Source organism: Tachypleus tridentatus, chromosome 9 (genome assembly GCF_004210375.1).
Source record: "Tachypleus tridentatus isolate NWPU-2018 chromosome 9, ASM421037v1, whole genome shotgun sequence".
NCBI lineage: Eukaryota > Metazoa > Arthropoda > Merostomata > Xiphosura > Limulidae > Tachypleus > Tachypleus tridentatus.
In genome coordinates this window covers 7,925,173-7,952,738 of record NC_134833.1, presented here as the reverse complement: position 1 = coordinate 7,952,738, position 27,566 = coordinate 7,925,173, and the positions used below count along the sequence as shown (strand labels likewise).

Here is a 27,566-nt window from a genome sequence, read left to right as displayed (position 1 = left end):
GTTTCCACATAAAACTAAAGGTATGTATTGTTTACTCACATTTCCAAGTTTCCACATAAAACTAAAGGTATGTATTGTTTACTCACATTTCCAAGTTTCCACATAAAACTAAAGGTATGTATTGTTTACTCACATTTCCAAGTTTCCACATAAAACTAAAGGTATGTATTGTTTACTCACATTTCCAAGTTTCCACATAAAACTAAATGTATGTATTGTTTACTCACATTTCCAAGTTTCCACATAAAACTAAAGGTATGTATTGTTTACTCACATTTCCAAGTTTCCACATAAAACTAAAGGTATGTATTGTTTACTCACATTTCCAAGTTTCCACATAAAACTAAAGGTATGTATTGTTTACTCACATTTCCAAGTTTCCACATAAAACTAAAGGTATGTATTGTTGGATGAAAATTTTATTTTCCCTTTTCTGAGACTAGTACATGAATGGAATAACAGTTTAAAGTACATTTATTTACAAAAAGTATGAAGGTTTAGTATGTTTGCTGTTTCTGCCAAGCAGTGCCTACAGTCTTCTGTGATGCCATCAGGTAATATGTAAACTCCTGGTAGGGAGACTTGGTCAGAAAATTCTCCTTCCAGAAGTCAGGTAGTAGATAACTGTCAAGTCTCCTGAATTGCAAGGTATCTGGCTGAGAAGAAAAGACAAATTATATACCTACTTCTAGGATTTGGTTTTAAATTCTTTACTCCACCAGGTAGAAGTTCCAGTTTTGGGGAATTCAAGAATGAAATACTTGAGCAGTGTAGCCAAACCAGAAACCATTTAGAAATTCACATCTACATACTTATATTCAACAGTTCTTTTAGTGGTATTATTCAATACTGGCCTTCTACTGTCAGTAAAATAAACAAATGGTTGCTTTTTTGTAAATACCCTTTTTAATATTTAAGCTTACAGAAAATATGTGATTCACATACTTTACGTACCCTTCTCAAAAAGTTTCCATTTTAATAAAACCAGAGAACAAGGATGAATTCATACAGTTCCAACAGGTTCCAGATATTACATTCATTTATTTTTAATTTGTACAAGTCCTAGTTCTATAGTGGTTTAGGATATTGTGTGGATTGTAATGAACAAAATAACCACTGTATGACTAAAACTTGAGATATACAAGCACAAGAACAAAAGTCATAGTTTCACACTTGCCAAAGTTTCCAAGAGTGGCAATGGATGCACAAGCTGATGTGTAACAATCTTTATTTCCTGCTATGGTTAGTAGTTTCTTGGTCACAGGAGCAGACACAATGCCAGTACCCTGAGGAGCAGGAATAAGTCATACTATGACACTTCCACCTTTTCTTGTAATTTTAAATAATATACCATTTACAAAGAATTACTGAAAACTCTGGATTTCTGGTGAAGCCTTATCTCTATTGGATCTTAAAGGGAAGCATTTGTTGCAAATACACAAAATGTTTATTTGCCAGCCAGAAATTCAGAAGCCAGAATGGTCAATGATTAACAAACAAAGCTCTGAAACATTTGTTTTTAACATGTTGGTCAGTGATTAACAAACAAAAACCCTGAAACATTTGTTTTTAAAATGTTGGTCAATGATTAACAAACAAAGCTCTGAAACATTTGTTTTTAACATGTTGGTCAGTGATTAACAAACAAAACCCTGAAACATTTGTTTTTAACATGTTGGTCAATGATTAACAAACAAAGCCCTGAAACATTTGTTTTTAACATGTTGGTCAATGATTAACAAACAAACCCCTGAAACATTTGTTTTTAACATGTTGGTCAGTGATTAACAAACAAAGCCCTGAAACATTTGTTTTTAACATGTTGGTCAATGATTAACAAACAAAGCCCTGAAACATTTGTTTTTAACATGTTGGTCAGTGATTAACAAACAAAACCCTGAAACATTTGTTTTTAACATGTTGGTCAATGATTAACAAACAAAACCCTGAAACATTTGTTTTTAACATGTAAAATTACAGAAATAAAAAGGTTTGTTTCATATACCTAGTAATACTTCTCTTCATCAAAGTAGTAAATATTGTTCAAATCACTCACCACATTACAGAAGCTAAAAAAACATAAATGTACATGACAGCTTGTATTAAAAACATTTAAATCTAAGACTTGTATATTCTTGAATCACTTGTACACAACAGCAATCTTTCTGTGTTTCACAATCCACATAATCCCAAGTAGTAGACAATCAAATGATGTGTTCACACTGTGGTATTCGTGACCTGAGTCAGTTATTATGGTTAAAACGTTTGTAACATGTTAAACAACATGTTGGTCTGTTTATTCAACAGTTTACACATTAAATTTTATTACTTTTCTCCATTCAACAGGTTGGACTATGATTTATTTATGACCATGAACATGAACAGTCGCCATATTTTACAGACTCGAACATGCATACCATAAAAATTGTAATATTTCATGTCTTCTTATAGCACTACCTAATTAAATACCATGTTAGCTTGTAATTTGTAGATAAAATAAAAACTGACCAAGATTATGTTAAAATACACTAATAACAGGCATGACAAAGGAGCATGGTTTGCCTGACTTGCAGCTTCTGATAAAAGGAAAAGGTCCAAACATTAAATATGTCTTTCCTTACTTTTCCAGGTTCATGTTCACCCTGTCATGGTTTTTTGTAAAATTTATTAACAAAGTGAAAACTGTACGAGTTTTATGTTACATGTGAGAGATGTAAAACTTTAACAAAGCAATGCTGGTACATTATTTCTTAAGAAGTTTACAGAGACAGGATGAAAAATTATAGATCAGGTGGAAAATGGAAAACATTTACCATATCTAGTACATTATTTCTTAAGTTTCTAAAACTAAATATATATATTTTGGTTGTCAAGATGAAACAACTGTGAAATATTATGGAACTATTATAATACAAGCTCTCATAATCAATTTTTTTTAATATTATTATTAAAATATGAAACTGGACTAAATACTGAACAAGGTAGTAAAATATGAAAGAAGGCTAACATTCATAAAGCAGTAGTTGAAATGTTCCTAAACCTCTACAACTTGAGGTTGGAATGTTGTATATACTGTATCAATTTTTAAAACTATCAAATGTTAACATACTGAATATTTTTATTCTGCTTTCAATACAGCACTAATACATCATTTCAGTGTTATTCTGTCATGGAATATTTTTATATGATTTTGTTAATATCATAAATAATGATTTATATATAAAAATCACATTATTTGCTGTAGTGATTATGAAAATGTAAAGGTCTATCACAAAAAATGAATAACTTTCTACATTTATAAATTTCTGCCACAATGAAACATTTATTTAAAACAATTATGAGCCAAACAACATTGAAGAAAATTGCAATTTTTACCTCCTTAAAAGGAAGGTTTTATCCTCCTGTCACTACTAACACAACAAAATATTAATAAATTTGTTTTAAACTATGCCAATGTGAATTTACCTGGTCAAGTAGAATATATGTTTGTTTATTCTAGCAATGAACAAATTAAAACAATATGGAACAATCATCAAAAAACTGAACACAACCAAAAACGTCATAGTTTTATGTTAAATATTTCTAAGTGTTGTAGACACAAGGTTTTCTGAAGGCAAATTTAACCTCCAAAATGAAAAGATATTTAAGTATTCTTTAAAGAAGCATTTATGAATCACTACACAAAAATCAGAGTGATGATTAGGTCGACAGTTTGGAGAATACTGCAGTGTTTTCAACAGAAGCAATTTAAGGCTGTTAATAAACATTACAACTTTCAAAATACACTGCAGACTAAAGTTTCATTGTCAGTATTACAGAATCTAAATTTTTATAATTCCTCTGATCCAAAAATTAATTTCAATTGATCATTCAGAACCCAAATACAAGTACATTTTCTAATATTTGTCCAAATCCCTCAACAGTTGTTGTTTTCTACACAAACATATTCAATCACGATACACACCTTACATGGCACAGTATGAGGTTCACCAATTTTGTTACTCCAATATCCTCAATGTACAGGAATGACAGAAAGCTTGGCCAAAATTATGGTTCCTCTGATGGTTGTTGCTACTTCTTTTGAAAGCTTGACACAAAGTCCAAAATGTTCACTGTGGTCTCCAATTGCCATAAAGACCTAAAAATAAATAATAATTAATATTTATTAATATCTGTGAATTACAAAATGATCCCTGTTTTCTCCAATTTTGCTTAAATATAAAATTTATAATAATAATTGTGTTAATATTCTGAGAACCTAAATATGGAAAATGTTACTGTTGGAGAATTTTGTTAAACATGTAATAATTCTAGTATTTAACAACTAATTTGGTTCTTCAACTGATTCACAACAGATGGTCTTTTAAAGCATTGTTTGAAGAAATATCACCAATGAACGATTTTCCATAAAGTAGTTTTTCACGATCGCCAAAATGGTAAATCTTACGATTTCTGTCTTTTATATAAAAGACATAGTATGTCACATTTCTTGAGGTATCCTTTAACAATGAGTTAAATTCTATAGAAATGGCTGTTTATGCTGCCAGACCACAGTTACAGTACAATAAACACAAATGATTTAACTAACATTTTGTTTCTAAACAATATTTTCACAATACCTCTTCTATCATGGACTAAAAATAAACTGTTATTCCAAGTATGATATATTCTTCATTAAATAACCAATTACTTTTCTTTGCACAAGATACAGCTACTTAGCAAAATTTATAAAAGTAATTTAAGGACAATAAAACTGTTCAGGACAGAAGCTTTTACTAATTGTTGTCCTTCTACCAGAATCATAAGAATCTCTCCAACTTTAAAGAAGCAGGTATTACTATTTATCATAAACTTGTATGTCCATAAATATCTTTATTACACATCAGTATAGTGAGCTTGGAAGCCAACTTGGCTTAACATCACTAAAAAATCATTGAAAAAAATGTTAAAGGTTAAACAAAACATTCACCTTTCATTTTATGATTTTTTAAAATTTAATTACAGCAAGTATTGGAATACAGTTAGATATTTATCTTGACCTTTGTATAAAATGTAGTAAAATTTTTTACTTAAACACAGAAAGTCACCCAGTAAGTAGTTGAATGTCTTCAACAACAGACAAAACAAATGTGATAAAACAAACTGAAACTGTATTGCATGCAAAACTAATGTTTCAAAAAACTGAATAAGAAACTTATTTCCTCCAATTTATTCAGAACTCTCCTCACCCCCACCAGAGTCTTACTACTTATGGACAATTGTTTATATATGACACAAATTAAAATGACATTTAAAAAGAAACACTGGAAAGGTCAATGATCCTAAAGTCAATATAAGAGTTAGCATCCAAACAGAATTTCACTAAATTACATATTTTTTAAAACAATTTTCAGGTCAACAGAAACAAATTGGTGGAAACTTATATAAACCAATAAGAAAAGTTATTATTATACAGAGAAAACTACAAATATGCCACACCTTTTCATCTTTTATCAGAATCAGTACTGAATGTTGAGATAGTTTTAAACAACATGACAGTGCTTCATAACATATCACAATATTTAAAGTTACAGTTATGACTGCTGAGATAGTTTTAACCAACATAACATAATATCTAAAGCCACAGTTATGACTGCTGAGATAGTTTTAAACAACATAACAGTACTTCATACCATAATATCCTAAGCCACAGTACTGAGTGTTGAGATAGTTTTAAACAACATAACAGTACTTCACACCACAATAACTAAAGCCACAGTTATGAGTGTTGAGATAGTTTTAAACAACATAACAGTACTTCATACCATAATATCTAAAGCCACAGTTATGACTGCTGAGATAGTTTTAAACAACATAACAGTACTTCATACCATAATATCTAAAGCCACAGTACTGAGTGTTGAGATAGTTTTAAACAACATAACAGTACTTCATACCAGAATATCTAAAGCCACAGTTATGACTGCTGAGATAGTTTTAAACAACATAACAGTACTTCATACCATAATATCTAAAGCCACAGTTATGACTGCTGAGATAGTTTTAAACAACATAACAGTACTTCATACCATAATATCTAAAGCCACAGTTATGACTGCTGAGATAGTTTTAAACAACATAACAGTACTTCATACCATAATATCTAAAGCCACAGTACTGAGTGTTGAGATAGTTTTAAACAACATAACAGTACTTCATACCATAATATCTAAAGCCACAGTACTGAGTGTTGAGATAGTTTAAAACAACATAACAGTACTTCATACCATAATATCTAAAGCCACAGTTATGAGTGTTGAGATAGTTTTAAACAACATAACAGTACTTCATACCATTATATCTAAAGCCACAGTACTGAGTGTTGAGATAGTTTAAAACAACATAACAGTACTTCATACCATAATATCTAAAGCCACAGTTATGAGTGTTGAGATAGTTTTAAACAACATAACAGTACTTCATACCATAATATCTAAAGCCACAGTTATGAGTGTTGAGATAGTTTAAAACAACATAACAGTACTTCATACCATAATATCTAAAGCCACAGTTATGAGTGTTGAGATAGTTTTAAACAACATAACAGTACTTCATACCATAATATCTAAAGCCACAGTTATGAGTGTTGAGATAGTTTTAAACAACATAACAGTACTTCATACCATAATATCTAAAGCCACAGTTATGACTGCTGAGATAGTTTTAAACAACATAACAGTACTTCATACCATAATATCTAAAGCCACAGTATGAGTGTTGAGATAGTTTTAAACAACATAACAGTACTTCATACCAGAATATCTAAAGCCACAGTTATGACTGCTGAGATAGTTTTAAACAACATAACAGTACTTCATACCATAATATCTAAAGCCACAGTTATGACTGCTGAGATAGTTTTAAACAACATAACAGTACTTCATACCATAATATCTAAAGCCACAGTTATGACTGCTGAGATAGTTTTAAACAACATAACAGTACTTCATACCATAATATCTAAAGCCACAGTACTGAGTGTTGAGATAGTTTTAAACAACATAACAGTACTTCATACCATAATATCTAAAGCCACAGTACTGAGTGTTGAGATAGTTTAAAACAACATAACAGTACTTCATACCATAATATCTAAAGCCACAGTACTGAGTGTTGAGATAGTTTTAAACAACATAACAGTACTTCATACCATAATATCTAAAGCCACAGTACTGAGTGTTGAGATAGTTTAAAACAACATAACAGTACTTCATACCATAATATCTAAAGCCACAGTTATGAGTGTTGAGATAGTTTTAAACAACATAACAGTACTTCATACCATAATATCTAAAGCCACAGTTATGAGTGTTGAGATAGTTTAAAACAACATAACAGTACTTCATACCATAATATCTAAAGCCACAGTTATGAGTGTTGAGATAGTTTTAAACAACATAACAGTACTTCATACCATAATATCTAAAGCCACAGTTATGAGTGTTGAGATAGTTTTAAAACAACATAACAGTACTTCATACCATAATATCTAAAGCCACAGTTATGAGTGTTGAGATAGTTTTAAACAACATAACAGTACTTCATACCATAATATCTAAAGCCACAGTTATGAGTGTTGAGATAGTTTTAAACAACATAACAGTACTTCATACCATAATATCTAAAGCCACAGTTATGAGTGTTGAGATAGTTATTTCTGAAATAACACAGCATAAAACAAAATGTTTTTTATCTTCAACCACAGGCTACATGTTAGAATAGTAAGCATGTAAAAATGATTTTTTCTCAACTATTTTCTACATAATATACACAATATAATTTTCACACAAAAGCATTTACTCCAAACAAAATGTCCACCATCATGTTTGTTAACCCATCTGACCTGAAACTGGTACCAAAAAATTCACATTTTTCTATGAGATACAACTTGAATACTAACCCTAACAGTGACTTTGTCACTAATCTTCCACTGTTAATTATTGTGTATATGCATCTCAGCTACCTTAATGATTCAGCTTTAGTTAGACAAGATGACCAGGAAAGTGTGAGAATGACCATGTAACGTGTTTAACAAACAAAGCATTTAAACACATGAAACACATGGCAGCAGCAGGTTGGTACAGTAGTGCCAGTTTTACTTTTCACCTGACTGCTTCTGATACTAAAGCTAATGGTCTGAAAGATAAACCCTCAAAAGTAAATCAATACAAGTCACAAATATACATGTGAAGTGAGTGGAATGTTAAAAAAAATTTCAAATATGCTATCATATGCTGACCAGCCTGTGTCTGTTTCTAAACTACAATGATTTGTTATACTTCATCTTTCAGTGCAGAGCCCAAGAAAAACTCAATAACTTGGCACTCCTAACAAAACATACACTTTATATCCAACCAATCTATTGTCAGTGATTGTGATACTGAAGTTACAAAAGATGTATATTCTATTTTTCTAATATGTACAAGCAGGTATTCAAACCACACTTGTATATAAAATTTGTGAACCAAAATATTATCAACATTACAGTTTTCACTGCCTGGGTTCTTTAAAAACCTTAGCTAGAAAATGATTGGTCACTTCTTTACATTTAGTGTTAAAACAGGTGGAAATAATAAATTATTCAATATAATAAACGTGTTAAAAAAGTCATTAAAGGATAAATAACTTGCTACTTATAATTTCATTAACAAATTTAGTGAAAACTAAAAACATTCTGATTAACATAATTACAGTACAAATAACTATTATAAATACACTCACAAAGTAATATAATACAGAACAAATAAGTATCAAGGTTTACTGCTGGTAACTTTAAACATAACATAAGTTAGAGAGGATTTGGTCAAATACAGTCAGTCAAATAAAGAACTTCTTTCATCTATGTTTAATTAAAACAGCCAAACACAATGTTAAAAAATAATTCAGTCTATTTGGGTTTTATAATTAGGGAGAAAACAATATCTCAAATCTGAACCAGAGAACATTCTTTACATAAATTTGTAAAACCTAAGAAATGCTATAGTTTTATCCCCATCTGATACATACTGTTAGGCTCTCTAGGCATGAACAAATACTTCACTTATCTGAAGAAAAAATAAATTATATATAATTTTTAAATATCTTCTTGATAACAGAAGCCACAAATTTGGCTAATGATTTAGAATCATTAACTCCAAAAATAATTTACTCAATCATCATGTTTGTAAGTATTCACAGTCCTTCAAAACTGGAAGATCATGTTTGTAAGTATCCATGGTCCTTTAGAACTGGAAGATCATGTTTGTAAGTATCCATAATCCTTTATATCTAAAAGATTATGTAAGTAAGTATCCATGGTCCTTTAGAATTAGAAGATTTTATTTGTAAGTACCCATGGCCCTTTAGAACTAGAAAATTATGTTTGTAAGTATCCATGGTTCTTTATATCTGAAAGATTATGTAAGTAAGTATCCATGATCCTTTAGAACTGGAAGATTATGTAAGAACCCATGGCTATTTAGAACTGGATGATTATGTTTGTAAGTACCCATGGCCCTTTAGAACTGGATGATTATGTTTGTAAGTATCCATAGTCCTTTATATCTGAAAGATTATGTAAGTAAGTATCCATGATCCTTCAGAACTGGATGATTATGTTTGTAAGTACCCATGGCCCTTTAGAACTGGTTGATTATGTTTGTAAGTACCCATGGCCCTTTAGAACTGGATTATTATGTTTGTAAGTACCCATGGCACTTTAGAACTGGATTATTATGTTTGTAAGAACCCATGGCCCTTTAGAACTGGATGATTATGTAAGTACTCATGGCCCTTTAGAACTGGATGATTATGTAAGTACCCATGGTCCCTTAGAACTGGATGATTATGTTAGTATTTACATCATCCCTTTAGAACTGGATGATTATGTTTGTAAGTAACCATGGTCCTTTAGAACTGGATGATTATGTTTGTAAGTAACCATGGTCCTTTAGAACTGGATGATTATGTTTGTAAGTAACCATGGTCCTTTAGAACTGAATGATTTTGTTCGTAAGTACCCATGGCCCTTAAGAACTGGATGATTGTGTTTGTAAGTATCCATGGCCCTTTAGAACTGGATGATCATGTTTGTAAGTACCATGGTCCTTTTGAACTGGATGATTATGTAAGTACCCATGGTCCTTTAGAACTGGATGACTGTGTTTGTAAGTACCCATGGCCCTTAAAAACTGGATGATTGTGTTTGTAAGTACCCATGGCCCTTAAGAACTGGATGATTATGTAAGTACTCATGGCCCTTTAGAACTGGATGATTATGTAAGTACCCATGGTCCCTTAGAACTGGATGATTATGTTAGTATTTACATCATCCCTTTAGAACTGGATGATTATGTTTGTAAGTAACCATGGTCCTTTAGAACTGGATGATTATGTTTGTAAGTACTCATGGCCCTTAAGAACTGGATGATTGTGTTTGTAAGTATCCATGGCCCTTTAGAACTGGTTGATTATGTTTGTAAGTACCCATGGCCCTTTAGAACTGGATTATTATGTTTGTAAGTACCCATGGCCCTTTAGAACTGGATTATTATGTTTGTAAGTACCCATGGTCCCTTAGAACTGGATGATTATGTTAGTATTTACATCATCCCATTAGAACTGGATGATTATGTTTATAAGTAACCATGGTCCTTTAGAACTGGATGATTATGTTTGTAAGTACCCATGGTCCTTTAGAACTGAATGATTGTGTTTGTAAGTACCCATGGCCCTTAAGAACTGGATGATTGTGTTTGTAAGTATCCATGGCCCTTTAGAACTGGATGATCATGTTTGTAAGTACCATGGTCCTTTTGAACTGGATGATTATGTAAGTACCCATGGTCCTTTAGAACTTGATGACTGTGTTTGTAAGTACCCATGGCCCTTAAGAACTGGATGATTGTGTTTGTAAGTACCCATGGCCCTTAAGAACTGGATGATTATGTAAGTACTCATGGCCCTTTAGAACTGGATGATTATGTAAGTACCCATGGTCCCTTAGAACTGGATGATTATGTTAGTATTTACATCATCCCTTTAGAACTGGATGATTATGTTTGTAAGTACCCATGGTCCTTTAGAACTGGATGATTATGTTTGTAACTACCCATGGTCCTTTAGAACTGAATGATTGTGTTTGTAAGTACCCATGGCCCTTAAGAACTGGATGATTGTGTTTGTAAGTATCCATGGCCCTTTAGAACTGGTTGATTATGTTTGTAAGTACCCATGGCCCTTTAGAACTGGATGATTATGTAAGTACCCATGGTCCCTTAGAACTGGATGATTATGTTAGTATTTACATCATCCCTTTAGAACTGGATGATTATGTTAGTATTTACATCATCCCTTTAGAACAGGATGATTATGTTTGTAAGTAACCATGGTCCTTTAGAACTGGATGATTATGTTTATAAGTAACCATGGTCCTTTAGAACTGGATGATTATGTTTGTAAGTACCCATGGTCCTTTAGAACTGAATGATTGTGTTTGTAAGTATCCATGGCCCTTTAGAACTGGATGATCATGTTTGTAAGTACCATGGTCCTTTTGAACTGGATGATTATGTAAGTACCCATGGTCCTTTAGAACTGGATGACTGTGTTTGTAAGTACCTATGGCCCTTAAGAACTGGATGATTGTGTTTGTAAGTATCCATGGCCCTTTAGAACTGGATGATCATGTTTGTAAGTACCATGGCCCTTTAGAACTGGATGATCATGTTTGTAAGTACCATGGTCCTTTTGAACTGGATGATTATGTAAGTACCCATGGCCCTTAAGAACTGGATGACTGTGTTTGCAAGTACCCATGGCCCTTTAGAACTGGATGATTGTGTTTGTAAGTACCCATGGCCCTTAAGAACTGGATGATTATGTTTGTAGGTATCCATGGCCCTTTAGAACTTGATGATTATGTTTGTAAGTACCCATGGTTCTTTAGAACTTGATGATTATGTTTGTAAGTACCCATGGTCCTTTAGAACTGGATGATTATGTTTGTAAGTACCCATGGTCCTTTAGAACTTGATGATTATGTAAGTACCCATGGCCCTTTAGAACTGGATGATTGTGTCCGTAAGTATCCATGGCCCTTTAAAACTGGATGATTATGTAAATATTCATGGTCCTTTAGAACTGGATGATTATGTAAGTATTCATGGTCCTTTTGAACTGGATGATTATGTAAGTACCCATGGCCCTTTAGAACTGGATGATTGTGTCCGTAAGTATCCATGGCCCTTTAAAACTGGATGATTATGTAAATATTCATGGTCCTTTAGAACTGGATGATTATGTAAGTATTCATGGTCCTTTAAGTTTACTAATATATATAATAACTGTTATGTTTTACTGTTGTGTTTTACTTGAAAAAGTTAAAATTTCAGTAGCAAAACTGAGCAATTTGGCATGAAATGCTTTAAAACCATTCAAAATTTACAAGTTTCTTGCTAAGGAAATTGGACAGTGATTTGTTTGTAGTGAAATATAAACAAATGTGTCATTCCTGTTGCCCTCAGTAATGTTTTACATACCATTAGAACATGACAAAAATAAAGTACAAGTAGTGACTACTCACTTTAATATGGTATGAAAACAAGAACACATGCTGTAATGACTTTCTTTAGCCATCTTTAACCAATCCTACCAGCTTGGTGACAGGAATCCATTCCTTGTCTCCTTCCTTTCAACCATGGCCATGTCCTCAGCCACCAGCTCCAAAACCACCACGGAATCTTCCTCTACCACTGGCTGGAACATTGTCCGCTATCCTGTGACAGTAAAATTTAGAAGCATTTAAATGTAAAGCAAGAACAATTCCTGTTCACTGAACTGAATATTATTTATTTCAGTGATAACAGAACTAGTGACGAATCATTTTATTTCATAAGTAATCTCTTTGTTAAAATCTGTTACTCAATTAGTCAATTTTGACTGTTAGAGAACATCAATAAGTGAGCAGTACGATTCAGATCTGAAACAAAACAGCACAAAAGAGATTAACAAAGATTTCTCTAAAACAACTATGTCACTGTTTTTTAATCTACTTGTACAAGACATACTTATTCACAATGAGTTTCACTTCAATACTGTAATCACTAAATTAACAAGACTACTTACTATTTTATTAAAAACATTTCATAACTAGGAAATCTTGTGATGACAAAAATATTTTTAAGCCAGTTAAATAAACACTAATAATAAAACAAGGAGTTGGTTCATTGGTTGATTTGGTGTTTTATGGCACAAAGCAGCTAGGCTATCTGCACCAAGCATCCAGTAAAAAGTTAAAATTAAATTTAGTAAAATTCATAAAAGGAAAACAAAACAGTTTAAATAAAACATAAATAGCATAAAACCAATGTTTACATCCAGTCTACAGAAGTACAAGATGTAAAGGACTTTCTGTAGCATAATTTAATTGTCATAACTCACCAAGAAGACAAACAGGTAAGTAACCACACTCAGTCACCTGAAGTTGGCCTTTCCAGTCCTGGTTTCGAGTTATTCGAAGTTAAGGCCATTTTCTAATTTCAAATTGAACTAGATAAACTGTGATTCTTAAAAGGGAATCACATTAAAAAAATGTCTAATGGATAAATTAAAAAACTTAAAAGGCATTAAAATGATCAATGGCCTTTAAAAAACTAAAAACATTACCAAGGTGAACAGTGTCACCATCACCAATAACACATTACCAAGGTGGACAGTGTCACCATCACTAATAACACTGTCTAATGTTATGAATAAATCTTTGGACAGAACGTGTTTAAAATAAAATGGTGCCGTCACTGAGTCATAACAATGGCAAGAAAGTAAAATGTGGCTTATTGTGACCTTAATGTTACACAGACTACACACTGGTGCATCAACTTCAGATAAAAGAAAATGATGAGTTAAAAAACTGTGACCACTGTGTAGTCTAGTTAGAACAACTTCCTCTTTCCAATACTTATGGAAGCAAGACGGCCAAAGTCCAACATAGGGTTTTATTTGGAGAAGCTTGTTTTCACATTGCTCACTCCAAGCTGACTGCCAGCTAGCATGGGGTCGAGCCTTGAATACAGGGCCATAGTCCATGTATGGACCAGGCACAGCAGTGATAGTGCCAGAGCAGATAAATTTAGCTGCAGAGTCAGTGAGCTTGTTCCCACGAATACCAATGTGGCCCAGTATCCAGAAAAACTGGATAGAAGTAGATGTTAAAGAGAAATGGGCCAGTCAGTTTTGAATATCAGTGAGAACAGGGTGTGAACTAACATGAAACAATTCCAGGGCCAGTAGAGAACTAAGCAAGTCAGTATAAATGGTCAGTATAAGTGTAATTTGAGTACTGCTTAGCTTCTGTGTGAACTAGGGCAAGAAAAATGGCATAAAGTTCAGCAGTGAACACAGAAGCTGTAGAAGGGATTCTGTGTGCAACCACCAAACAACAACAAACCATGGCAGAGCCCACACAGTCACCTGATTTTGAACCATCTGTATAAATAGGAATGGAAGGATGGTTTGAAAGATGTTCAGCAAATAGCAGACAGTATTTCCAATCAGGAGTGTCTGCTTTTCTTAAATATAGGTCACATTTGGGGACTATAAAAAGCCATAGTTGGACGGAGTGACCAGTGGATACAGCAATGTTATCCAATGACAGACCCAATTCATCCAGCTGTGCCTGGATTCGAAGGCCAAAAGAAGCAATGGCAGATCGTTTGTTCTGAAAAAGTATGGCCCACTGAGGAAGGAAAACACAATCCCAGGTGGGATGCTCTGGTAAGGAACAAAGTTTTGAAGCATATAGTAAAGACAGTTGCAAATGGCAGAGGTGCAAAGAAGGTTCATGAGATTCTATGTATAAACTCTGAACTGGGGAAGAGCAGAAAGCCCCAGTGCAGAGCCAAAGTCCTTGATGATGATGAATGGGGTCCAACACCTTTAAGGCCGAGGGTCTGGCAGAGCCATAGACCAGTGATCCATGGTCGAGTTTCTATCGAATTAGAGCACGATATATCTCTAGCATGGAACATTGATCCGCTTCCCAAGTGGTGGAAGAGAGGTCACAGAGGATGTTCAGTGCTCTTGTAATTTGACCCATAGATTCTTGATGCATGGTATAAAGGTCAGCTTACAGTCAATGATAAGCCCCAAGAACTTTGTCTCAGGGACCACAGGAACTTCACCTTCACCGATACAGAGTTCAGGATCAGGATGAATACCCTGTTGGAGGCAAAAGTGCATGCAAAAGACTAGAGAGAGAGAAGTTAAGAGCCATTTGCTGTGGTCCACTTCAGTAAACGATTGAGGGCAATCTGTAGCTGCCGTTCATTATACCTCATGTTCAACGACTGACAAGATGTGAAAGTCATTGACAAATAGCTCATTTGCAACAGTAAGATGGAGTCGTTCAGTGATGGTATTAATCTTTATACTGAAAAGTGTGACACTCAAAACAGCCCTGAGGAACTCCAAGTTCCTGTATGAGAGAACAGGAAAGTGTCAAACCCACACAAACTTTGGATCTCCTGTCCATTAAAATTTTTTTAATAAAAACAGGCAAATGGCCACATAATCCATGTATATGGAAGTCTCCATGTTGTATCATAAATCTTCTCAATGTCAAAGAATATTGACACAAGATGCTGTCGTTTGCGAAAGGCTTCTCTGATTGGCATTTCAAGTCGAATCAGGTGGTCCATGATGAAGTGCTATCGTCATAATCCACACTGGGTGGGCGAGAGGAGGTTGTTTGATTCGAGGAACCAAATGAGATGAGCATTAACCATCCTCTCTATGTTCTTAGAGACAGTTCATCAGAGAAATTGGACGGTAGTTTGAAGGAATCTTCAGATCCTTCCCAAGCTTAGAGAAAGGCAGGACAATAGACTGGCACCAGGCATCAGGAAAAACATTTTCTTGCCAGATCCAGTTAAAACCAATCAAAAGAATAGAAAGAGAAGCAGGAGATAGATGGTGCAGCATTTCATAGTGTACCTTATCAGGTCCAACTGACGTACTGCCAGACCGATGGAGGGCCAGTTTAAATTCCACCAGAATAAATGGACGATTATAGTCATAGAGACAATCAGCTTGAAAGGAAAGAGGTGATCGCTCTGCCTGAGTCTTGATGGCTAAGAAGGTGGAAAAAGCAGCAGAAATGCGAGATACCTGGTAAAAGCTTTCACCTAGAGTATCGGCAATGCTCTGGGTATCAACTACTTCCTGGCCATCAGAGAAAAAGATCGAGATGGGGACAGAGTTATATTGCTCACTGACTTTTCTAATCTTGTCCCATTTGACTCTGGAACTGGTGGTAGAAGATATGTCAGTTGTGAACTTAATCCGAGATTCCTTCTGGCTTTGACGTCTTACCCACCGAGCACATGCACAGGCCTGATGGAAAGTGATGCTGTGCGAGAGTGTGGAACACCTACAAAAAGTATCCCAGGTCCATTTTTGAGCCTTCCATACCATGTGGCAGGCAGGATTCCACCACGGACAAGAATATAGTGGAAAACGTGTCAAGGTTTTAGGAATACACTGAGCAGCTGCTTGTATAATACAGTCAGTTACTGCTGCCATACAGTCTTCTATTGATGGCTGACAGATGATAGCAGAATCAAGTTCTGCGAGAGCAGTGAAAGAGAGCCATTTTTATGGATCCAGCTTCCACCAGGGCATATGGGTCAGGTGGCATCAACCACAACCAGTCTCTCTCAAAGGTATAGGAAAATGATCACTGCCTCGTAGATTACTGTCAACCCTCCAAGAAAAATGGGAGAACAGTGAAGGGGAGCAAATTGAGAGATCAATAGCAGTAAAGGACTGACTAGGTGTATGGAAATAAGTATTGAAAAGAGAAAGGTTGTGATCAGCGAGCATATGCTCTATTGAACGAACCCTCCTATCAACATCAGCACTTTCCCAGAGGGGATGATGTCCATTAAAGTCCCCCAGGATTATAAAGGGAGACAGCAACTGTTCAATGAAAGCATCAAGGTTTGATTGACCATAGATCTCTCCAGGCAACAGGTGGAGAGAACAAATAGTAATGGTACGACCCAAGGAAACACAGATGGCTACAGCCTCCAAGGGTGTGTCAAGTGGCAAAGACAGGGTGGGCACATGCTGATCAACCACAGTGCCACTCCTCCATGCACTTGTCCATCACACAGCCTTTCATTTATGTACAAAGAAAACCTCCAAAAGGTGACTGTGTTGGCAGATTTCAGAAATGTTTCCTGTAAGAAAAGAAATACAGGATGGTAGGAAACAATCAGTGTTTTGATGTCATCTAGATTAGAATGTAAACCTCAACAGTTCCATTGTATCAAGATGGACATTTTTATTTATGTGTAGGCAAATTGGGTGGAGAAACCTTCTATTTATGACCACATCTTTTTTCTTTACTGTCTTTATTCGAAGGAGGTTTATCGACCTCCTTGGATCCTGCCCTGGGTTGATTGGGCAAGTCTTTGCTGTTGAAAGAGGATTCCAACAACTGAGGACATGAATGAATGATCGTTTTGCATCTTGGGGTTGGAGAAGAAAATGTATCCAAAGTAGTGTCTGTACCTGGAACCAAAGGAAGTGGATCTTGGAATTTGCTGGAAGGTATGTAAGGGACAGAGATGAGTGTTAAAGTTGATTCATTAATGTTTTAACCATGGAGATCAAAAGTCTTTTCATTTGGTTTGAGAATGATTATTTTGGAGGCACAGAAAGATCTGTCTGCACTCCCACTGTAGTAGTGGAACAAACTGTAGCAGCATATGTCCAAGATGAAGTGGTTGACAGCAACTTTTGAGCCTCAGGATAAGTAATGTTATGAATCGTTTTCAAACACTGCATGTTTTTTCTTCCAACCATTTAGGACAAGAATGAAAGTAAGACAGGTGAGAGCCATTACAGTTGAAGCAATGAGGGTCCGTTTCATATTCATAGGCATCATGGTCCTTGCCACCTCAATGAGCACATGTCAAGAAACCACAACGACATCTTCAAGTGACCAAACCACTGGCATTGGAAACATCTGAGAGGGTTTGGAATGTATGGCCATACCCTGCAATTAAGATAACCTGCCTTGATGGTGGCAGGTGGACATGGTGATGTAAATGTCAGAATGAGGATATTGGTCTGCACTGTAATTCCATCTTTGCAAGTGGAGATATGCCTCACTGCAGAAACTCCTTGGGTAGAGAAACCAGCAAGAATCTGACTTGGGGATGTTCTTCAAATCCCTCTCAACAATAACTCCTCATGATGAATTTAAAGTAGCATGAAGTGTAACCCACTGCCCCCACCCACCATGGAGCCATATGAAGGGCACACTACAGTGCCAAACAAGAACACTGAAGCAATGCCAGGGTTTCTTGAGCACTATACCCAAACACCAGCATCAGATACAATGTCCACCACACCTGTTGAAAACATCCAATACTGGTACTTGGTTGACCCAAGCCCAAGTGGACCAGCCAAATGATCCAAGGGGGACCACTGCAAGGCCACCTGTCTACAAGAATTCAAGGCCAAAGTGGTGTGTTAGGATTGGACCCCTCAACCACCAGGTTCCTCTTCTCCCCTTCACAAGTCACCACACAGCAAACACATGGGTGGATGTTTAGATCCCAGAGGAGGTAAACTGAAAGAAAAGAACCTTCCCTGGGAGGTCCCCTCACCATGCACAGGAATCCACACCGAGGGGAAAATAACTACATCTAGAGAAGCAATTAATTTGATATTCAACAGAGAAAAATTAGCAACCATAACAGAATTTTTTCTAAAACCATAATGTTACATTGAGCTAATAAAACCTTATTTTTCATAGCTTGCTACTACTGACAAGTCAGTTTTACTTATTTTAAAAATTCAAGATGTGATCATCTCCATTATCTCAATGATATTTTAAGGAGGTGATAAATAAAATGAAAACATCTGTGAGTTTATGTTGGTTTATCCCAGTTTTAAAGTTTCTGTCTTCCATGTGAGTGACAAGAACAAAGGAAAGGTAAAGTGCTACCAAGTTCACTTTCTTTAGTAATATGAATGGGCATGCTTAATATTTGTGAAATACATATACTTTTTAGTTTTCAAGTCCCTTACAGGTCTTGAAGTTTTCAACCTATGAATTAATAAATTTTCTACAATTCTATTTGTGGTATTATTTCTAATTTTATTTATTATTTTCAATGATTTCCAGATGATTCTATTATCAATATTTCTTATTTATTTTTATCATTTTAATATCATTTTTATATCCTGCAAATCTCATGTCTAAATTTATACTTATTTCACTGACAAACAAATATTTGATTAAAGAGGACATGTGAAAATGTCAAAACTTGTATTCATATAAATGTTGTTCCTTAATAATGGATCCCAAACTGGTTTAAGATTACATTACACAATTCTGTATATCTAGTTACTATAAAAAATTAGTGTTTCTATGGAGTTGGGTGCAAGAAATTTTTGGAGATGAAAATATAAATCAATTATTTATTTAAATGGAGGTGTAGAAAAATCCATGTCTTATGGATATCCAAACCACCCAGGAAGTATTACATTAAATTTTCAAATTTAGTGAGCTTTATCTAGATTTTATTAGGTCATCCCTTAAGTAATGTCTGATTTTAGGTTCAAAAAAAGAGAAAGGATTTTAAACACTTTTAATGTTATTTAATTAATAATGTATGTTCCATTTGTATTAATTACTTCCTGTCAACAATTCACAAGCTTCTGAATGTCACTTATATGAAATTATTGGGGTTTGGAGGAAAAGGATGTGGAGAGGGTAGTTTTGACATCTTCATGTGTTCCAAGCTCTTTTCCATCAAGACAGTTCTGAAAGCTTTAGAATAGATGATAACCAGATGGGGCAAGGTCTGGAAAACAAGGAGGATGTGGGAGTTTTTTCCAGTCTAGCTCTTCAATATTTGCAGATGTGATATTTGCTGTATGGGGCCATGGTGTGACACAACACCTTTGAGATTGATCAAAGCAAGCCTCTTTTCTTTCAGTGCAATATTCAAGTGCTCTAACTGTTGGCAATAGAAGTCTGATGTTTGTTGTTGTTCTTTTGAATTTTGCACAAAGCTACACAAAAGCTATTCACTCTAGCTGTCCCTAATTTAGCAGTGTAAGACTAGAGGGAAGGCAGTTTGTCATCACCATCCACAGTAATTTAGCAGTATAAGACTAGATGGAAGGCAGCTAGTCATCACTATCCACACTAATTTAGCAATGTAAGACAAGAGAGAAGGCAGTTTGTCATCACCATCCACACTAATTTAGCAGTGTAAGACTAGAGGGAAAGCAGTTAGTCATCACCATCCACAATAATTTAGCAGTATAAGACTAGAGGGAAAGCAGCTAGTCATCACCATCCACACTAATTTAGCAGTGTAAGACTAGAGGGAAGGCAGTTAGTCATCACCATCCACACTAATTTAGCAGTGTAAGACTAGAGAGAAGGCAGTTTGTCATCACCATCCACACTAAGTTAGCAGTGTAATACTAGAGGGAAAGCAGCTAGTCATCACCATCCACACTAATTTAACAGTGTAAGACAAGAGAGAAGGCAGTTTGTCATCACCATCCACACTAATTTAGCAGTGTAAGACTAGAGAGAAGGCAGTTTGTCATCACCATCCACACTAATTTAGCAGTGTAAGACAAGAGAGAAAGCAGTTTATCATCACCATCCACACTAACTTAGCAGTGTAAGACTAGAGGGAAGGCAGTTAGTCATCACCATCCACACTAATTTAGCAGTATAAGACTAGAGGGAAGGCAGTTTGTCATCACCATCCACACTAATTTAGCAGTGTAAGACTAGAGAGAAGGCAGTTTGTCATCACCATCCACACTAAGTTAGCAGTGTAAGACTAGAGGGAAAACAGCTAGTCATCACCATTCACACTAATTTAGCAGTGTAAGACAAGAGAGAAGGCAGTTTGTCATCACCATCCACACTAATTTAGCAGTGTAAGACAAGAGAGAAGAGCAGTTATCATCACCATCCACACTAATTTAGCAGTGTAAGACTAGAGGGAAGGCAGTTAGTCATCACCATCCACACTAATTTAGCAGTGTAAGACTAGAGAGAAGGCAGTTTGTCATCACCATCCACACTAAGTTAGCAGTGTAAGACTAGAGGGAAAGCAGCTAGTCATCACCATTCACACTAATTTAGCAGTGTAAGACAAGAGAGAAGGCAGTTTGTCATCACCATCCACACTAATTTAGCAGTGTAAGACAAGAGAGAAAGCAGTTTATCATCACCATCCTCACTAACTTAGCAGTGTAAGACTAGAGGGAAGGCAGTTAGTCATCACCATCCACACTAATTTAGCAGTATAAGACTAGAGGGAAGGCAGTTTGTCATCACCATCCACACTAATTTAGCAGTGTAAGACTAGAGAGAAGGCAGTTTGTCATCACCATCCACACTAAGTTAGCAGTGTAAGACTAGAGGGAAAGCAGCTAGTCATCACCATCCACACTAATTTAGCAGTGTAAGACAAGAGAGAAGGCAGTTTGTCATCACCATCCACACTAATTTAGCAGTGTAAGACTAGAGGGAAGGCAGCTAGTCATCACCATCCACCGCCATCTCTTGCTACTCTTTTACCAATGAATAGTGGGATTGACCACAACATTATAATGCTCCCACAGCTGAAAGGACAACCATGTTTGATGTTACAGGTATTCAAACCCATGACACTTGGATTAGGAGTTGAGTGCCTTAACCACCTGGCCATGCTGGGCCGAAGTCTGATGTAATCATTACATTGAGTGGCAGCAACTCAAAGTGGACCATACCAGCAATATCCCACTAAACACTTAAGGTTTTCCTAGAGTGGAGGTCCAATTTGGGCTGTGTTTTAGCCAGTTTACCTGTACTGAGCCATTGTCTGCAGCACTTAACATTTTTACAAAATATCCATTTTTCATCTCCAGTCACTAACCTGTCCGAAAAAAGGTGAGTTACATTCACAAGAGTGCAAATGTCTGCTATTGCTCTAAGGTTGGCTTCTGTCAAATCATGGGGGGTCCATTTTCCAAGTTTTGACACCTTTCCAAGCTGTTGCAGATGACGGTGAACTGTTGAATGGGTTGAATTAAGTTTCTGTGCTAGTTCTTCAACTGTTACAGCACAATCTTCATCAAGTGCAGCCAGCAGCAAGTCATCATTAAACTCAACAGGATGGCCTGATCGTGGTGTATTACTTAAGCTGTAGTCACCTGAAATTTTATGCACATACTAAGTGGACCCTGAAAGTACGTACCTGTGTGTTAGTACTTATCTATTTGCACATGTTGGGTGCATCTTTTTGTGAGGTATGCAAGAAAAAAACCAAATAGAATAGAAAATGTGACTACTATAGCACCAAGAGCAAAGAATCCAGAAAACTAAAATTTTGTACCCATACTAAAGAGGACCCTGAGAGTGTGCACCTAGGTATTATTAGTTACCCACATGCAGATATTTTTAATGAAGTAAGCTAGCAAAAAACAAACATAGAAAAAGAAGTGATTTCTTATATTACAAACAGAAATCATACACACACATGCATATCTATGTATGTGTAACCACCACAACTCCCACGAGGAAAGAATTAGAAACTTGAATCTTTGCACCCATAAGTGAACCCTGAAAGTGTATATCTAGATATTATTACTTATCTCGTATATACACATCTTTTTAAGTAAAAAGCACCTAGAAAACAAATGTGCAGTAAAAAACAGACAATTATTGGAAGTTGTGTGTGTAAGTTATTGATGAGCAGGAAACAGCAGACATCGGCAGACAATAGCAGAAGAGAGTGAAGTCACAGCTAAGGAAAAGTTTGGTGTGAAAGCAACTGCTGTAAATGTTTAATATATCAGGGTAAGAAAAAGAGATAATAATAATAATTTTTTTTCATGAAATTGTGGTTGTAAAGTAATTGAATCAGCCTGAGTGCTGAATATTTTAAAGAAAGAAGACTAAATGCTTACTGAAATAGCAGTATACAATGTAAGTTCTAAAGTAACTGGACAAATGTAAGTGAACCTTTGAAAAGAAGGAGAGAACTATACAATGTGTATGATATCTCTATGATCTCTATAATGTAAAGAAGCCATTTTACATATGTTTAACTTGTTCTGAATATACACATAATTTGTAATAACTGGAGAAGCATGCTGTTCATTTTTCATTGAATTTATCACCAACAAGTCACAGACTGTATACCTAGTATACATTTACATTATGAAGTACAAGTAAAAGCTTTTAATTGACAACTGGTGAATACAACCCTGACATTTGACATTTAAATTCTTACCACATGGTATGTTTCTTATTAACAAGTCATATAGGGGTTCCTTGATACACATGGCCTCAAGGTCTCCTACATAATGTGGAATATCCACTATTATTTTTGCCATGGGAAGCTTTATCACTATCCAATCAATTAGAATGCCCAGACATACCTTACCTCCCATCTGACCATTGGATACTAGACCAATTCTCACTGCTGCACTACTTTCTTGTCCTCAACACAACTCAAAGAGGGTCAAGAGCTCAACAACAATAAAAAGCAAACAATGTCAACTCACAATACAAACACCCCTAGGACATCAATGAACATCAAGTGGCAAAAATAGCCATATGTAACACACAGAAGCTACAGCAAGTAGACAACTCACTCCATCAAAAAGGAATAGAAGCAGTCAATGTGACCAAGATAAAAGTCAGTAGAAGACCCCATTTTCCACAAATTGATGTGGGAGCCACTGATAGGTTGCCAACAATTTTCAGGGCAAAGAAACATCGTGGAGCAAGAGTGAAAATAAAAACAAATACAGGGAAATGCAACTGGTTCAAAATGATCAATGAACTACCCTGGAACCAAACATATCCAAAAATGTTTTTAGTCTATGAAATCAAAATATTTATTCACCAGGAGATGGAAAGCCAAAACATAAAAACAAGAATTAAAGGTTCATCTATCTTATCACATAATAAAACAATAAATCTCCTAGCTCAGATCAAGAATATTAGATGAAGGAGGAAAACTACATAATTCCTCCGGACCTTTCCACCAACAAGACTCGAAAACCATACAGGAAAACTTCAAAATCTCAAAAACTTAAGTGACTAAATGAAGTAGTTTGATCCAAACTGGACTTGTGAGAAACAAACTTAGTAAAGAAAGTTCATTTCTTTCCAGAATAACCACAATCAACAAAAGGGAACTTCAGAAGCCCCAGGAGAAAACATCCCTAAACCAAATGTCTGTCTCCATCTCCAAAATGGATCCAAACATGGAACTGTCTCAAATATTAGGCTGGTTGTCAGTGCAAGCAAACTGTAAAGTTTTTTGCACAAGTACATCACATATGAGTTTATTCTTGTTATTTTGACTCATTCAACTATCATGCCCCCATTTTCATACAATAAAAACAATCTGTACTACAGTTTACACACTGTACAGTACTAGGTTCAGACCAATGACACAACAGTGCATCATTTAATAAATGTTACCAATCATATAACTTATAAATACATAAAATTTTAAAGGGAAAAAAAGGATCTTATTAACCTATCAAGGATGTCCCTTTCAGCTTCCAACTGTAACCACCCCTTAATACTCATGTATTCATCAAGGATGTCCCTTCCAGCTTCCAACTGTAACCACCCCTTAATACTCATGTATTCATCCAATCTCTTCCTGAACTCGGTTAAATTGTCTGCCTTCACTACACTTAAAAGGCAGCCCATTCCAAAAGCCAATCACTTTATCTGAAACGTAATACTGTCTAAACTATAAGTGACTCCTATACTGCCAAAACTGACCATTCTCCTCTCCAGAAAAAAAAAACATATTTCAGTTTTTCCTCATAGGACAATAGGGATTATTCTAATGGTTCTTTTCTGAATCTTCTCCAACAATTCAATGTTCTTCTTAAGGAAGGGAACCCAAAACTGTATACATTGCTCTAAATAAGGCTTTACACATGATCTATACAGTGAAACAATACATCCATTATCCTGTATACAATATTTCTACAGATGTTACCCAACCTCCTGTTAGTCCTGTTGCTAGCTATAATACACTGTTTGACTTAATTTTTTTTTATCACAACACCATGATCTTTCTCTTCAAACACAGTATTTAATATATTTATACTTAAATTGTAACAATAATTTGAATTGTGAAAACCTACACACATCACTTTATATTTTGGATAATTAAACATCGTCTACCATGTATTGGTCCAATTCATCAAATGATCTAAATCTTCCTGTAAGTCTGCAGCATCTTTGATACAATCAACCACCCTGTTTTATGAATATATTATCACTATATAGAGTATCCATTACCTAGACAGAAGTTATGTAAGTTCACAATTAACTGAAGCATAACTAGGACATTAAACCTTCATTCCAAATTTGGTGAAGTTCCATCAACAGGGGGTAAAGTAGTGGTAAAAATCGCAAGACGGCTCATTGAAACCAAAAAACGCAAAACTGAAAATTCACATGTACCTCGACATCCATCTAATGAACCTCTACACTAATTCTGGTGAAGATCCATCCATACCCTGTAAAGCAGTTGCATGGACAGACAACAATTAATATTATATTTATAGAGTTGGCATAGATAAGCACAGTAATCATTAGTCCTAGCAAAGTGTGACTAATACAAATTACGAATCTAATACACAATTCCAAAAACTTATATTTAAAATAAAAATCACCCGGTCTTCAAAAGATTCTTCACGCTGAATGTAACATCTCTAAAAATTCAGAATGGCAATTTCTTTATCATTAAGATATATATACATATATTATGCACATAAAATCACTCACTACACTCATATCGACGTCACATTGTGTTAAAATGCTACTTACACTCGTGTTCTCTCAGAGCATGATGTTTTTGTCACTTACTGATCACTTTGTACAACGTTTTTCTGGTCATTTGAAATATTTAATGAAATAAATGTGTAAAACGAAGAAGTAACTCACAAATGACAGTTACATCAATCTAAAGCAATATATTTTATTGATTGTGACAGTCCGTGTTTCAAGAAACCAATATTAAAGTTTTATAAAACATTGTTAGTTATGCAAGTTTCTTCCTGCAGCAAAGACGTGTTACATAAAATAAGTAATATGTAAGCAGTTTGAGAAAAATGTGATTTGGCTTTCCACAGGCCTTGTTATGTCTCTTTTCTAAAAACCAAAAAGCATTAATTTCATATTAGAAGTAACATAAAACTATGACCTCAACCTGGAAAGTACAAGTACCGAGTTAACACAAGGTGACAACTCGAAGTATGTGTGTAGGTGGAGGGGGACCTACTGACTAACAAAGTTTATCTAATGGGTTGGATTTGTTAACACTTGTTTGTTTGAAGTCAAGCACAAAGCTACACAATGGACTATTTGTGCTCCACCCATTTCAAGTATAGGAAGCTGTTTCTTTTAGCATTGTTAGTCGGCATTTCAATGCTACTAAATACAGATCACTTTATCATTTGTTGGCCCGGCATGGCCAGGTGGTTAAGGAGCTAGACTCGTAGTGTGAGCGTCGGGTGTTCGAATCCCCCTCGCACCAAACCTGCTTACCCTTTCAACTGTGGGAGCATTATAGTATTATGGTCAATCCCACTATTTGTTTGTAAAACACTAGCATAAGAAATGGCGGTGAGTGGTGATGACTAGCTGCCTTCCTTCTAGCCTTATACTGCGAAATTAGAGACGGCTAGCATAGATAGCCCTTGTGTAGGTTTGCGCGAAATTAAAAAAAACAACAAATAAACAAAACTTTATTATTTCCGTTACCTATTTATGACTTACTTGTATTAAGCTACATCTTTTTTAAATTGCGCTTTAGTTATATTTTTAATGGCATTAGCTAAGTATTATATCAAGTATTAAACTGAATACCAAGAATAAAAAAAATATTTCCTTGGTTTTACCTCTTAAGTTAATTACAGCAAGAGCCACTTGATGTGGTATTCATATGACCCAGAAGGGCTGGACGAGGCCTAATGGCTAGCATGACAGGATATGGATGCTTTATATCACATTTAAAGTTTTCTATGCAGTTGATCTAGTGTATCAAAAATGAATTCGTTGTATTACTTCTCTTTTATTCATAACTTTTAAATAATGTATTTTATTATTACCGAACATGTTGATATGTGAATTATAGGAATGTACTATGATACGTTTTTCAGTCTTCCTAAGTATTTTTATACTATTGTACTTTTCATAGTTCTCTGTCTCAATGCAATTGAGCGCTCACGTAAGTTTACTTTCTTTTCACCACAAGTGTTGAGTGTGTTAGTAATTAAGCGGTCAGTTGCGTTTTCATTCAAAAAAGACTTGTTACATGGTTATAGAAACAGTTGATTTTCTTGTTGGCAAATTGGGTAAAACTAAGGATAGATAGTAGCCACGCTCTTTTTGCTACCGAAGCGTCAAATTTTCGGTGCTTGCTACTTGTATGTTTTTAGCTTCCAAAGGTATTAATAACTTATTTATTTGCTTTGTTTCA

At 35.1% G+C, this 27,566-nt stretch overlaps 1 protein-coding gene across 19 annotated transcripts; it reads right to left on the bottom strand.

The window, feature by feature from the left end:
* Nucleotides 1-399: 399 nt before the first annotated feature.
* Nucleotides 400-25,992, bottom strand: LOC143224724 (uncharacterized). Of its 19 annotated transcripts, none has more exons than XM_076452975.1 (5): nucleotides 25,871-25,926; nucleotides 12,671-12,794; nucleotides 3,965-4,138; nucleotides 1,174-1,286; nucleotides 400-652 (listed from the first exon to the last, which is right to left on the bottom strand). In XM_076452975.1, the coding sequence occupies exons 2-3, from the start codon at nucleotides 12,781-12,783 to the stop codon at nucleotides 4,072-4,074; spliced, it is 180 nt and encodes a 59-aa protein (XP_076309090.1). In that variant the 5' UTR covers nucleotides 12,784-12,794; nucleotides 25,871-25,926; the 3' UTR covers nucleotides 400-652; nucleotides 1,174-1,286; nucleotides 3,965-4,071. The 19 variants fall into 19 exon arrangements, 14 of the variants coding, with proteins under 14 accessions (XP_076309090.1, XP_076309085.1, XP_076309088.1 ...); XM_076452970.1 differs by lacking the exon at nucleotides 25,871-25,926 and adding an exon at nucleotides 13,459-21,974 and having other exon boundaries at nucleotides 12,602-12,794; XM_076452973.1 differs by lacking the exon at nucleotides 25,871-25,926 and adding an exon at nucleotides 13,459-21,974.
* Nucleotides 25,993-27,566: the final 1,574 nt, after the last annotated feature.

Excerpts from the sequence above, each read along its gene's own strand:
- LOC143224724 (XM_076452970.1), bottom strand. The coding sequence starts at position 16,596 with ATGGCAGCAGTAACTGACTGTATTATACAAGCAGCTGCTCAGTGTATT.